General features: G+C 49.6%; 1 protein-coding gene across 1 annotated transcript in view; it reads right to left on the bottom strand.

The window, feature by feature from the left end:
• Positions 1 to 15,241, bottom strand: part of SCD5 (stearoyl-CoA desaturase 5) — a 175,896-nt gene extending 160,655 nt beyond the window's left edge. The window contains exon 1 of the mRNA XM_086405120.1: positions 14,742 to 15,241. Coding sequence (XP_086261246.1) covers positions 14,742 to 14,988 — 247 coding nt within the window. The 5' untranslated portion in view covers positions 14,989 to 15,241. The remainder of the gene's footprint in view (positions 1 to 14,741) is intronic.
• Between the last annotated feature and the right edge of the window lie 368 nt (positions 15,242 to 15,609).

Genomic DNA, 15,609 nt, shown 5'->3' with positions numbered 1-15,609 from the left:
TCTGCTTTGTGCTTTCACCTACACCTCTGACTTTACGGGGGGCTGTCCCCCACTACCTCTCTCTGAAAAAAGAGCTTACAGCTCCAGTTAATAATTCCTGGGTGTGACAGTGTTTCAACCTACAAACTCCCTTGGAAGTCCTCTAGCCTGCCTGAATAGGTTTTTCCGGCCACATGTGATTGCTCAGAGCCTCCCAACTGTGAGAGGCAGGAGATGTTCTAAACTGTCTAAATACAGATTCCTTTGAGCAGTTAAAAGATTGATTAGAAATTGTATTGGTGAAGGGATTTTCACTTGTTGGGCCAATGTTTGCTGCTAAGTCTCCATATCCCCTACCTGCTGTGTCCCTGGCAGTGTATTGATTAATATAATTGGTGTAAATAGTAGCTTTAATGTTTGTAACCTGGGACCCTTGAGTTAATTCTTTTTCTTGTTATAGCCCACCACACCTTTGCTCTGTAGGAATGCAACTTTATCTAATGCTTTTTGGAGGCTGGCGCCTGACTTTAGAATAATCACCTTTAGAGAAAAAGGCCTCCGGGCCAGAAGATGATGCAAATCACCTAAACTTTTGCATATGATAAGTTTGCAGGAAGAAAGCCTGGCTTACTGCATGACTCTACCCCTTCCCCCATTATCCTCTATGCATAACTTAAGGTATAAAAACTACTTTGGAAAATAAAGTGCGGGCCTTGTTTACTGAAACTTGGTCTCACCATGTCGTTCTTTCTCTTACCTTCTGGCTGAATTATTCAGCCTCTTTTCTACACTGAATTTCCTCATTGAGCTATCCTTATTTCAGCCTCTTTTCTCCACTGAATTTCCTCACTGAGCTATCCTCATTCTATTACTCTTTATATCCTTAATTAACGTTTAATTAAGCAGTTGTTTCCTGATCCTCGCCGACGCCGTCCCCGCTTCGAATTCCCTGGATCCACCGGGGCTGGACCCCGGCAGAGCCTCAGGTATGGTTTCAGTGGCAGGAATCCTGGGCTGCTGGGTGCCCAGATACCATCTACTACGTCATGAGCAATGACCTGTGAGCTAGGAGTACCACCTGGATGAGCGGCAAGGTCCTCCAGTTCTGCGCTCCCCTCTCCTGACACCTAGAGATAAACCTTTACAACCTTATTTTTACAATGTCATTTTTTTCTGATAATAAAATTAGTATCAAATCTCTCTGAGGGAAACCTTACCTAAAGGCAATTATAAATTAGAAAATAAAAATCACCTTTTAGATACACACTGCTTCTATCACAAAAGAAGTTTTTATTAGGAAAGGTGAGTTACTTTCAACCCCAGAATTTTAATTGGGTACTAGTACCTTTCCTTACACGGTTTAAAATATAAATTTCAGCGAGAATGATCAACTGATTTTTTTTTTTTTAGAGTTCTCATTCAATTAGACAAGGATATAAAGTAACGATTATTCGGATCATATGATAACAAGAAAATGCACATGCAGAGATGACATAAAAATATTTGAATAAAGCATAGAGAACTATATTCAATATCATAATAACTTGCAATAGAAAAGAACAGAAAAAAGAATATATACATATATATGTATTATGTATCTCCAAATCACTTTGCTATAACACTTGAAACTAACACAATATAGCATATCAACTGTACTTCAATTAAAAAAGAAATTAACAACCCACAAGGGCACCACCCAATCAAAACCAATCAGAACAGATTTAGTTTCAGATTTAAGCTTTGCCGCTCTGGTTCTTGGATTGCTGGGAATTGCAGGAGTACCAGGGAAGGCACTGCTGTTGACTGATTTTAACCACTGGGCACATGCTGACTGAACACCAGCTCCGTGCATGAAGGAATATTAGCACTAATAACTGTGGTTTATCCCAACCCTCGTGGGAGCTCGGCTAAGTTTAGGCTCATATCCAGTCTATACTCAGAGGGGTAGTGACAGATCTCCCCAGAGCTCCACATTAGAGTCGAGAGAGTCTAGAGTAATTCCAGTAGAGCTCAAAGATGCTAATACTTGTCCACTTGTCAAGAGCCAGGGAGCCAAACACAATGGGTTTGGGGGTGGGTGATGGGAGGGGGACAGATGTGGGTATTATTCACACTTGCTAATAAATATCTTCCTTTGCTTATAGAGACTCTAGGGCAAAACTACTTGCTTTTGGGGACACGCCAGTGACTCACAGGCTGGGAATATGAACGATCTTCATCGTAACCATCTGTAAAAGCTTCTTATGAACATATTTATTAGAAGAGTAAATTAACTACTCCAGGGAACAGTTACATTTAGGGATTCATTTCTAATTTCATGCATGGAACTTTTACATTAAATTGTATATACTACTTAGGGAAAATCACAGCTGTTCCTCTGAGTTATAAAAGGAGGGTAGAGACCAACTGGACATGAAACAACAGACTGGTTCCAAATCGGGAAAGGAATACATCAAGGCTGTATATTGTCACCCTGCTTATTTAACTTATGTGCAGAGTACATCATGCAAAATGCCAGGCTGGATGAAGCACAAGCTAGAATATAGATTTCCTGGAGAAATATCAATAACCTCAGATACGAAGATGATACCACCCTTATGGCAGAAAGCGAAGAACTAAAGAGCCTCTTGATGAAAATGAAAGAGGAGAGTGAAAAAGTTGGCTTAAAACTTAACATTCAGAAAACTAAGATCATGGCATCCGGTCCCATTACTTCATGCAAATAGATGGGGAAACAATGGAAACAGTGAGAGACTTTATTTTGGGGGGGCTCCAAAATCACTGCAGATGGTGCCTGCAGCCATCAAATTAAAAGACACTTGCTCCTTGGAAGAAAAGCTATGACCAATCTAAACAGCATATTAAAAAGCAGAGACATTACTTTACCAACAAAGGTCCGTCTAGTCAAAGCTATGGTTTTTCCAATAGTCATGTATGGATGTGAGAGTTGGACTATAAAGAAAGCTGAGCGCAGAAGAATTGATGCTTTTGAACTGTGGTGTTGGAGAAGACTCTTGAGAGTCTCTTGGACTGCAAGGAGATCCAACCAGTCCATCCTAAAGAAAATCAGTCCTGAATATTCATTGGAAGGACTGATGCTGAAACTGAAACTCCAATACTTTGGCCACCTGATAACGAAGAACCAACTCCTTGGAAAAGACCCTGATGCCGGGAAAGACTGAAGGCGGGAGGAGAAGGGGATGACAGAGGATGAGATGGTTGGATGGCATCACTGACGCGATGGACATGAGTTTGAGTAGGCTCCGGGACTTGGTGATAGACAGGGAAGCCTGGTGTGCTGCAGTCCATGGGGTCGCAGAGTCAGACACGACTGAGTGACTTAACTGATTGAGAGGCTAGCTTGCTCTCTCTCTCTCTTTCTTAACATAGTGCCTGACTTAAGACTATAGGAAATTAATTGCTTGCTTGATAATAAGGTGAAGGATGCTTTGCGAGATGGCCTTGCTCATTTAGGTCACAGGTTGCATTTACAATCATTGTCTCTTTAAGGAACCAGGCTAAAACCAATACAGGCAGGGACTTCCCCAGTGGTCGAGTGGTTAAGACTCCAGGTTCCCAATGCAGGGGGGCCTGGGTTTGATCTCTGGTCAGGGAACTAGATCCCACATGCTACAACTAAGACCTGGCACAGCCAAATAAATATTCTTCTTAAAAATTAAAAAAGTCAAACTATGACAGTCAAATTGTAAGTGCATGATGGTATTCATACAACAGACAGAGATACAGAAATGAAACTATGTTAAACCTGAGTTCTAAACACTATTCTTATACCTCTTCATTTCTGAGTCCACTGGTATTTGATTTTTTTTCCCCCACATTTCAAAGGCAACCTCAGGATACTTCTACAATCCCCAAAGACCTTAATGACCACATCAATGTCACCTATGTGTATGGAAAGTAATGACCTGCTCCTAACAAGCCACCCAGCAACCACCTAGAGACGATTAAGCACTGACCTTAACTCGGCACCCTGCATGCAGCCTTTGACTCAAAGGTTTACACAGCAGCTACACTACCACCTGCTTGACACATTTCCCCCATGTCTCATCTTTAAAATGCACTTTGCCATACTCTCCAGACAAAAGCTAGTGTTTTGTTTCTCTGATCACAGAGTTAGCCCTTTCCTCCAAAGTAATGGATGCTTCATTTCTAGCTTGTTTGTGCAGATAAAAAGTACTTGCTGGGTGAGGTGACATGGGACAGAAATCTGGCTGTGATGCCATCACTGACATCTTACATCACTGTGTCACCTGAAAGATGGAAGACAAGGATCAGCCAAGAAAACCACTCACTGATCTAGGGAAAGTGTGTCACCATGGAAAGCGCTAGGGAAGAACACATTCTAAGCCACTCACTCTCCATCTTTTTCTTCTTAATCTCATTTTCCCACAAGGCATTTAACAATTCTCTGTGCCCAGAGCAACCTTCCCCAGCCCCGTTTTGCCCCATAAAAAACCCAGAAGAGTGACAGAGAATTCTGCAAGCTCCTTACTGAAGTCCGGGTGACTCCCGGGTAGACATGGATGCAGAGGAGCATGCAGAATCCTGGGGCACTAAGAATGACCTCTCTCTCCCCAGTCCATCCTCCAAAATCACATGGAAAGTTCTCTTACAGGAGAAAAAAAAAAACACTTCTAAAGCTGGGACAAAACGAAAACTTTCCTTAGCAATAAAGGCCACACAAATGTAGAAAAATGGTACAGATGAACCTACTTGAAGAGCGGGAATGGACGTAGAAAAAGGACATGTGGACATTGTGGGGGGGAGAAGAAAGTGAAAGTGAAAGTCACTCGGTCCTGTCCGACTCTTTGCGACCCCATGGACTATGCTGTCCATGGAATTCTCCAGGCCAGAATACTGGAGTGGGTAGCCTTTCCCTTCTCCAGGGGATCTTCCCAAACGAGGGATTGAATCCAGGTCTCCTGCCTGGCTGGATTCTTTACCAGCTGAGCCACAAGGGAAGCCCAGGGGAAGGAGAGGGTGGGATGAATTGGGAGATTGGGATGGACATATACACACTGCTATGTGTACAACAGACAGCTAGTGGGAACCTGCTGAACAGCACAGGGAGTTCAACTCTGTGCTCCGCGCTGAGCTAGAGGAGTGGGATAGGGGAGGTGGGAGTGGGAAGGAGGTCCAAGAGGGAGGGGATATATGCATACATGTAGCTGATTCACTTCCTTGTACAGCAGAAATGAACAACAACCTTGTAAGGCAACTGTATTCCAATTTTTAAAAAAGAAAGGCCACAGAGACATCAAACTCATTCATTCAAGTCTTCCTTCATCCACCCTCCCAGCACCATGTCTATGAAGCAGAGGCCATGTGTTGGGGCCTAGGGAGGCAGATATGCCAGGAAAGAGCTCAGAGCCTCATGGAAAAGGCAGACACTGACAACTCACTGTGATGACAGCAGGAGTGGGGACAAGCCAAACGGGTAGGGAGTAGAGGGAAAGAGCATGTGAAACATGAATCCGGGGCCTTCCCATGGCATGGAGGTGACACCGATGAGGGAAGGTCAGGAGAGGGAGTGAAGGCAGGCCCTGCAGCAGAGGTGCTGGCTGTCCCAGCAGCCAGGCCCTTTCCTCCCTTCCCCCAGAGCCTGGGTTTTCTCCCTTCCCCCAGAGCCTGGGTTTTGTTTGGTTCTTAAACCCCAACTCATGTGACACGTGGCTCAGAGGCCAACCCTGATTAGCTTGAATCCCTTGTCAATGATGGCTTAACAAGGGACTTGGGACCCAGTCCTGTTGATGATCCTGAGCAGACAACAGCTGTGAGACAACCAGGAGAGAGTTTCTCTGGTGAAACTTCAGGAAGGGGGAGTCTCTCTCTTCCTCTGTAGGACATCGTTGTAACTGCTGGAAATCTGGCAGCCATTCTGCAACCATGTAGAAAACTAAATTCCACGGGACCACCACAGCAGAAATGAAATCTGCTCTTTGATGTCATTTCTGAGTCATTCGACAAGTGCCCTACCTTAGGATTACTTTTCTGTGAAATTAGAAATTTTCCTTGTCTTTTATGGCATACTGAGTTTTGTGCTGCTGCTGCTGCTACTGCTAAACCGCTTCAGTTGTGTCCGACTCTGTGCGACCCCATGGACTGCAGCCTACCAGGCTTCTCCGTCCACGGGATTCTCCAGGCAAGAACACTGGAGGGGGTTGCCATTTCCTTCTCCAGAGTTTTGTGCTCCTTGCAGCCAAAAGCATCCTTTGTGGAAGGTGGCCCTTTCCCCAGGCCTCCTCACCTTTACCAGTTCATCTGTTAAAGAGACAAGCTGAGTTCCCAATGACCATGCACTGAGCCTCCCTGTTATTTTTCCCCAGCTCTACTCATGAAAATAAAAATAATTTTCTAGCCCATGAATTAAACATCACGGCTGCCGGCTGAAAGATTTTAGCAACAGCCTTTTGCTGGCAAGAGAAGCAGGATCCCGACATGTTCTAAAATAAGCTACAAGGAGGCAGGAGGGGAGGAGGGGACACCAAGGGGAAGAGGCCATTAGAAGGATGACGAAAGAGTTGACAAATCCCACTTGTCCAGTTTCTCTGACCCGTCAGCCAATGGCCCAACTTGACGGAGTGTTTTCTCTAAGTTCAACCCAGACGGGTCACCCGGAGGCCTTATCAAAAGGCAGGTATTGATTCAATAGGTCAGGGATGGATCTGAGAGTCTTTCTAACACACTCCCAGGTGATGCTGCCGCAGCTGGTTGGTGGACCACAGTCTGCTGGCACTTGGAGAGCCCTTCAGCCTTTAACTGGCTTCCCAGGTGGCGCTATCGGTAACCTGTCTGCTAACGCAGGCAACATAAGAGACTCGGGTTGGATCCCTGGGTTGGGAAGATCCCCTGGAGGAGAGCACTGCATCTCACTCCAGTATTCTTGCCTGGAGAATCCCATGGACAGAGAAGCCTGGTGGGCTACAGTCCATAGGGATGCAAAAAATGGAATATGACAGAAAGGATTTAGCATGTAAGCATCAGCTTTTAACAGTAGGCTGCAGAAATGGTAGGAAGGAGGATAATGAGAACTAGCTGTTTAAACTCAGGTTCCAGGGAGGAAGGGAGGTCAGATGAACCCCACACACACCTGTACCTTTGAGAAAAAGAGGAAAGAGAGCAGACGAGCACAAGAGTGCCCTGGGTCTGGTATGCCAGGGCTATTATACCCTTGGGGGCACACTAGTAATCCAGTCCTGGGACAATACCCCCGAGTCTGTGAGATCAAAGGCCCAGCTGAGACATTATTCCTAGCTCTTCCTGAACTCTGGCCAGCCTGAGGGGGAGGCACCCAGCCCCACGGCACACTCGCTCTAAGGTGTCTGCCCTAGGGTCTTTCCTGAAAACCTTTGGGCTCACTCATCCCACCAGCATGTGTCTGGTCTAGAAATTATGTGCTCAGAACCACTGGCATGTGTGATGGGTGAGCAGAGGTGAGAGGCAAGTAGAGAATGAAGGGCAGCCGCTCCGCAAGCCTGATCTCCTCCCAGTCCCGCTGGTCCTACTGACTGCCCGCCCTGGATCTGGGCCCTGATCACCTTCAACCCCTCTGAATCTTCAGGTCCTCGACTGGCCCTGCTCCAGCTCTTCTCTTTCCCCTGGGGACCTCTGTCCTGTGGCTGCAATGCCATCTCACCCGAACCCCTCAGCCGGGGTCTCCAGCCACGCTCAGTTCAGCCACCTCCTCCTCTTGCTTGTTGTTTAGTCGCTAAGTCATGTCCAGCTCTTTTGCAACTCCATGGACTGTAGCCCACCAGGCTCCTCTGTCCATGGGATTGCCCAGGCAAGTATTACGCAGTGGGTTGCCAGTTCTTTCTCCAGGGTTCAAACCTGCATCTCCTGCATTGGCAGGTGGGTTCTTTACCACTGAGCCCCCTGTGAAGTCCCCTCCTCTAGGGCATCTCCCTGACTCCCCCAGGCTGGTGCTCTGCAGCTAAGGCTGCCTTGGTGATTCTCACCTCTCTGTCTCCCCAACTGGCCTTACGTGCCATGAAGTCAGGAAGGGATGGCGCAGATGCCTGGCAAGTCATGGGTGATAATAAGCATAACTGAATATGGAGCAGGGAATTAAATACACCAGCTGTGCCTCAGAAACACCCAAATGCCTTAAAATAATAATAATAAAGTAGTCAGGGCCTCCCTCCTAGAGATTCCAATTCATTATGTCCAGGTGGGGGCCCAGGCTTCTGAACACTGTAAAGGACATCCAAGTGATTCTGATGTTTTGACAACAGTTGAAATGGAAAAGGAAAAAAAAAATGAATGAATTCATGGGTGAATGAGTACATGACTGCATGTGCAACTGTGAGGATCTCTCCCATGGCTTGCTCACACTCAGAGTGAACAAACCACGGGCATTTACAAGGGAGAAGAATGGGTCCCTGCTGTGGTGGCCACCAGCCCATTGCGAGGGGAAACAAAGTCAGAAACCAAATGCTTTATCTGTGACCAGGGCTTTCTGACAACCAGGGTTGGGGGTGGGGGTTGGTGTGGCGGCTGGAACAAGTCCTAGCCACCAAGGAAGAGCTGAAGGAAGGGAAGGAGTGAAGGGAAGTAGCAAGGGTCAAGTTCTTTACTGACTTGTTTCATTTCACTCCAGCTGCGAAGTGACGCTGGCTGAGCTGTCATTCTCACTGGGCAACTGGGGACGCCGAAGCTGGAGAGGGCGATTGATCTGCCCAAGGCTGTACCTGGGGGGCTAGGCTTTGAATCCAGACACTCAGACTCCAACGCCCATACTCTCAACCCCAGGATGGTGCCACTTCCACAGAAACGGGTCACGACACAGCAGAGGGATGGGGAGACTGACACCGGAGAAGACAGGACATCAAAATAGATGCTCAACAGAAGAATGCCGGCCAAAGATAATGGTGCCTTTTATAGAAAATTTCTGGTGGCTCAGATGGTAAATAATCTGCCTGTAATGCAGGAGCCCGGGGTTCAACCCCTGAGTTGGGAAGATCCCTGGGGGAAGGGAATGGCTACCCACACCAGTATTCTTGCCTGGAGAATTTCATGGACAGAGGAGCCTGGTGGGCAACAGTCCATGGGGTCACAAAGAGTCAGACACAACTGAGCAACTAATACTTTCACATTGTGTCACCGTTGTGTAAATTTATCACCGGCTTTTTAAAGCAAATATTATAATTTTCTACAATACACAAGTCAGGACAAGATGAGAACTAAATGTTACACAAGAAAGGTCATGATGTTTTATTCGGATTTAAACATTGTGTGTGCATTATATTGGAGCCCCAAGAACTCCAGGTCCCAGACAGACACTGAAGCCCTGTGAGTTTCCTGATGCCGCCCCCGCGGTGGGGGTTAGAAGCAGTAGAGAGAACTCTACCCTGCGGCTCCACTTTGACATTTGCCCTGATGCTTAAAGGAGCTTCCAGCTCAGTATTATCATCCCTGTTTCAGAGACCAGGAGCCCAAGGCTCTCACACTGGAAAGAGACTTGCCTGAAGCTGAACCAAGAGGCAAGGCTGGGATCTCAGCCCTGGTTCCTACTCTGCAGGACTTTACATTTTAGGATCACAGTGCAGTTGGCAGTGACCTTGACCAGTTTTAGAAGAAAAAAAGAACCAAGTTAATAATGTTAATCTCAACCTATATTTATACTTGTTGAGACTATGAAGCCGCGCTCCATTCTCCCGGGTTTCTCTGTACTCCACCCAGCCGGGGCGTGGCCCTTAGTGCTTGCCCGGTTATTAAAAATGGAGGAGTTGCAACAATGGGCTGGGAATTACAGACTTTAAAGAAAAGTCTCATTGATGTTTTTCAGTTTTTTTAGTAGTTTGAACATTAAAGTTTTGTTTTTTTTAAAAGATGACTCAAGAAGACAAATGCGGGAAAAATTCAACACTGAGAACCTAAGACATTTAGAGAAATGATTAAGCCCTGTTTTAACAGCGACTGCAACTGGCTCCGCTCAAAAAACCCCAAAGAAAACACTAGAGACCAGGTGAGTTGTCCAGCTGAACAAAAAGATACTTATTTACAAAATAGTGACTTTTTAGAGGAAAAGGGGAGGAAGAGAGGATGAAAGAGAAGGGGATGGGGGAGGGAGGAGGAACAGGGCTATTTGTGTTCATTTCTCTTTGGAGACTTTGAGAAAGAACCCTTGTTTCCCAAACCAAAGCAATCTTTTCCATGCAAGAGGCAACGATGCCACGTTGTATGCCAGCTTTGTAGAACTGATTGTGCTGCAAGAGGGCCTTTTTTCCTTCTACTAAAGAAAACAAAGCCAGTATCAGGACCAGGAATAATGAGAGCAGCTAACAATTATTGGACATCAGCCAAGGGCCAGCTACTGTGCCAAGTAATTTACACCTATTATCGAATTTATTTCTCACAACCTCATGAGCAAGAAGTACGGATCTATCCATTTTACAGGTGAGAAAGTTGAGGTCTGGAGATGTTTATTTGTCCCATCAGGCTATGCAGTTGGTGAACACGTAGAAGAGCAGGGATTCACATTGAGAGCTGTTTCTCTTTTGAGCTGTGGGCTTCCCTGGTGGCTCAGAGGGTAAAGTGTCTGCCTGCAATGTGGGAGACCCTGGTTCGATCCCTGGGTTGGGAAGATCCCCTGGAGAAGGAAATGGCAACCCACTCCAGTACTCTTGCCTGGAAAATCCTGTGGATGGAGAACCCTGTAGGCTACAGTCTATGGTAGGCTACAGTCTAGGGGGTCGCAAGGAGTCAGACACGACTGAGCGATTTCACTTTCACTTTCACCCTAAAAAACCCGGAGGTGAAACAGAAGTCCATGGCCACGCATTCTTGGAGCTCCTCAACAATATTAGGGATTTGACAGAAAAAAAGAAGCACAACTCAACAAAGACGTTAGGACCATCGAAGGTGTGGATTCAGGCTACCCAGTGTCTGACAGAAAATAGCTCATCCTTGGGCAGCTCACAGGATTGGACAGAATTTGACTGGTGGACCAGCAGGTTCCAAACCCTGCCTCTCCTGACCCAAGCTCCTGCCAGACTGCCTTATCCACCTCTGCCACGTCTCAGCTTCCTCCCATAGGCTGGGTTCTAGCCACCAAAAGAGCACCAGAGAATCCTGTATCTACTTCAGCAATGGACACATTTGGCCTGGGGCAAGATGGAAGGCTGAGAACTGATGTTTTCAAACTGTGATCCTGGTGAAGACTTTTGAGAGTCCCATGGACTGCAAGGAGATCAAACCAGACAATCCTAAAGGAAATCAACCCCAAATATTCATTGGAAGAACTGATGCCGCAGCTGAAGTTCCAATACTTAGGCTACCTGATGCGAAGAGCCAACTCATTGGAAAAGACCCTGATGCTGGGAAAGATTGAAGGCAGGAGAAGGGGGCAGCAGAGGATGAGATGGTTGGATGGCACCACCGACTCAATGGACATGAATTTGAGCAAACTCTGGGAGATGGTGGAGGACAGAAGAGCCTGGAGTGCTGCAATCCATGGGGTCGAAAAGAATTGGACACGACTTAGCAACTGAACAACAAGAACTGCAAGATGCAAAGGAGCAGGGCAGATGACTTGTTTCACATGCCTGATCCTCTCATTGAGGTGGTCATGATGTCACCAAGGCATATTTAGGGGACTTGAATGACATTTCAAAGGAAACCAGAAAAGTTCCTCATGTTTCTGGAAATCAAGGGCCAGAATGCCTAGCCATAGGGCAAAGCTTGCTGGGAAAAAGCACTAGGACTTTGGCCTTGAATCATGACTGCTGCTCCTCACTCCCTTATTCTACTCATCTTGGGAGTCAGGGCATGAACTAACTGCCCCTTTGGTCAAAAATCCTCAGAGCACACCCATTTGTGAGCTTGAACCTTCAGGTGAAGATTTTTCCTCCAGTTGGAGTTCACATTCTGTCCTTGAAACTCATAAACTCATCCCTTAGGACCTGTGGGCACCAAGAGCGTTCCATTCTGACAGCCTGCCCACTCAGAAAACTGCAAGGATAAGAAGAGTAAACAACTTGCTCTGGCCCCAAGGAGAGTCATAAAAAGGCGGGGGATGAGGCAGTGGAGGAGGTTTGGACTGAACAACTTGATGAGATCTTTCATGGATGACATTTCACTGCCAAGCAAATTACTCTCTGCACACTGCACACCTAACACATCCTTTGCTGGGTACGCTGCATGGATGCCTCCTGTTTCCAGGGCAACCATACCTGGGGTGGAGGGTGGCAAGCAATGGATGGGCTGGCTAAGCCTTATTGCCTTGACAACCCAGGTCCCTGAAGTGGATGAACAACCCACTGGTGCATGAGCTCAGCCCTAACACTAGGCAGAGCCAGTGGGAGTGAGGATGGAAAAGGCATCCAGTGGGGAGAAATCTGTAGCTCAAGGCACCAGGGTTTTCAACAAAAATAATCCTGATCAACAGTCCTCCAGGAGACCTTAGCCATCAGCACACCGATCTTGGCTGTCTCTCTCCCTCACTTCTTCTCTCACAAGATATCCATTAGATAACATTCACTTATTTGGAATGTTTCTAAGTCACAAGTTTGGATGTTGAAGCTACAACATCCACCATTGTCTGCTCTTTTGGGGGGAGGGTGCAGGGGGAGGGAGCAGAGGTGGGAAGAGCAACGAAGCCCAGGTGGGGAGAGAATCAAGATTCGGGGAATGGAACTGATGAAAAGTAGCTAAAGCATAAGACTCTGCAGGGAGGCAGAAGGATGGGCCTGGCAGCATCACCCATAACGTGGATCCCAGACTCCTGCAGTGTGTTGACTTCTCCAGGGAGCCAGAGGAGTCTGGGGCCAGGATGCTATCTTCTGGCCAAGGTCTTTCAGAACAAAGATTCTGCCTCCACCACCATGAGTGGCCGGGAAAGGGCAGAGGTGACTTGGCGAACCTGGAGAGGAGGCCTTGTCCTTGTGGCTCCTGGGGGGAGGCCAAAACCAGGGGGTGCGTGGCTGTAACGGGTGGAGCCTGTGGGCCTGTGGAGCTCCGGGCATGTAAGACAATATTTTAAGTGCTCACTTGTCCCTGAGCTCTCTCTGACACTGCAGCTATTAAGACTAAGCCCTAATCTCCTGGTGCCAGGAGGGCTCTAAAGTCCAAAGGCACAGTCCTGCCCCTGGGGGGGTGGGGGAGAGGAGGGGTGCAGAGGGATCCGTTCTAGGGGATACAGGGCAATAAGAGCTTTGGTTGGCTGGTGGAGGAAGTGTGTCTAGGAAGCAATGGCTGAGCATCTTACGATCTAATCATCTAGAGGTAAAGGAAGAAGGAAGATAGGAGAATGAAATCAATACATAACAAAAAAGATGGAGAAAAGAACACTGAATTGAGGAAGTGTACTGACGTTGGGAGAGGTTACTCAAAGCTTTCAGGGGACTTTCAAAGGCTTTACAGATTCCCAAAGACCCCTGCCCCTCCCAACATTCCTCAACTCTGCTCAGCCACACACCCTCCCCAAGAGGCACCCATCTTCTGGAAGGGTCTGCTTCCAAGAGCAGAGACTGCAGAGTTTCAAGGGAAAGCTTAAAACTGAGTGGCCCCATTCTGAACCCCGGCACTTGGAGGTGGCACTATGCCAAGTCGGAAGCTTTGCCGAAAGAGGTCTTCATATTTTCTTCCTTCCTCTTCCCCTCTGGAAATAAAAGGAGGTTATGTTTCTCCTGCTACCCTGTTCCTTGCCGATTTCGGACAGGAGACCTGAAAGGGCTTTTTGGATTACTTTGCCAGTTCTCAACCCAGGATAGCAAAGCCCCGGGCAGGAGCCTTTTCGTCCCGGCTAAGGTGGCCACTATAGTGACTGAGGCCAAAACCAGTTACTAGAGAAGGGGGTTTGGAAGTAGTTCTGAGTCAGCAACTGGAGTCATGCAGGGCAGGCTCTGAAGCCCCCCGGCCCCAGGAGCTGTGGGAGGGGGGGGGGGTTGGAGGGGGAGTGGGCACCCGGGTTCCCTCCCATGCTGGCAGGGGTGGGGGTGCTAGGAAAGTGGGTGGCGCGAGGGAGCGCTACAGGTGCGGTGACAGACTGGCACCTGGTCAGAAGGGGACAGGCCTGGAAGGGTCTATACAGCCACCTCGGAGCTTTGTGCTGGGCCAGAGCTCGCCGAGAAACTTCTGGGACCGGAAAACTCCAACTGGGCACAAGAGATCCCTGAGAGGGCAGGGACAGGGGCCTTACAGGCGCAGGAAGAGAACTGGCTTCTTCCATCTCCTGCGCGAAAATCAACGCTGAACCGGTGCCGGTGGTCTCTCCAACCCCCGCTACAACTCCCTTTCTAGTCCTTCACTCGGCCTCAAGGTCCGTGGCCCACGGAGGAGACTGAGACGCGGAAAGGCGGCCGATAGCAGCGCCCCTGGGACGCGCAGGGGCTATACAGTCACCGCGTTGGTCTCCCCGCCCTGGAGCCCGGGCTTAACATCCCCCTTCGCGCGCCTCTGCGCACGGCGCTGGCGCCGCAGGACCCCGAGTCCCTCTCACTCTCCACCCAGGGGTCGCCAAAGGCGCCTACTCAAGGAGATAGCGGAGGGGGCAGAAGTTGAAAATACCTGGATAGAAATACCTTCCCGTCCCAAAGGCCGGACAACTACAGGCCTGGGGGCGGGGGGCGGGGGGGAGGAGAGGGGGGAGCAGGAGAGAAGGCGAACCGAGAGCCGCGGAGGCTCCGCACGGCCCGCAGCCAGCGGCGACCCGCGATCTCGCGCGCCCCGGCGCCGCCGGCCTTGCCGCGCCTCGCGCCTCGGTGCCCGGGGGCGCAGGGGGGCGCGGGCAGACTACTCACCCCAGAGCAGAGTGAGCGGCTGGGCTTTGGGGATGAGCACCAGGGAGTACACGGCCGCCAAGTGGAGCAGGCTCATCAGGAACACGTTCCTCCAGACGATGTCCTGCCGGTGCCCGCGCGCGCCGGGCCTCTCCCGGCCGCCGCCGCCGCCGCCGCCCTCCGAGCCCTCGACCCCTACCCCCGCACGGATCTCCTCCTTGGCGCTGCGGAAGGGGACCTTCTCCGCGTCCACGGCCGGGCCTGGCATGGCTGGGGAGACCTGGGCGCCCGCGGCAGTGGCAGCGAGCCGGCGATCTCCGAGGAGCGGAGCTCTCCGGTGGGGGCGGCGGCTTCTGCCTTTTTTTGAGGGGATTGGGTGGGGGGGATCTCCGGCACCTCCTGTCCCCGCCTTCCCGGCCCTGCTCTGCTTCCTTCTCGCTTCTTCAGGCGTTCAGCGTGGCCTAAGGATGCCAATCTTGGTGCCCGGCATCTGTTGCTGGCGCATCACCCGCTCGGCTGCCGGAGAAGAACTCGGCGGCGGCGAGGAAGAGGGGGCGAGCGCGCGGGGAGGGAGGGGGCGCCGGGGGAGGGGAGGGGGTGTGGAAAGAGCCGAGAGCGCGGCGGGGGAGGGACTGCTCGGAGGGAGCGGGGAAGAAAGACCTGCATAGCTACAGCCAATCAGGGTCGCCCTTGAGGCTCTTAAAGAGAAAGGCGCCCCCTTGGCCTCGGCTGCCCGGGCTCCCCGGGGCCGGACGGGGCAGTCCGCAGGGCAGTGGGCAGCCTCCGCCGGGGGCGGAGCGCGGGGGAGTGGGTCGAGGAGGCTGTGGCTGCAAAGTCAGGGAGCCCGCAGAGCCTCCAAACCACTTGTGCTGCTGCTGCGGTGGTTTCT

This window comes from Bos grunniens, chromosome 6, assembly GCF_055505025.1.
Source record: "Bos grunniens cultivar Pamir isolate PY7600 chromosome 6, Bosgru_T2T1.0, whole genome shotgun sequence".
In the NCBI taxonomy this organism is placed as follows: Eukaryota; Metazoa; Chordata; class Mammalia; order Artiodactyla; family Bovidae; genus Bos; species Bos grunniens.
Note: the sequence above shows the minus strand (reverse complement) of the source record. Positions and strands in the feature narration are given on the sequence as shown.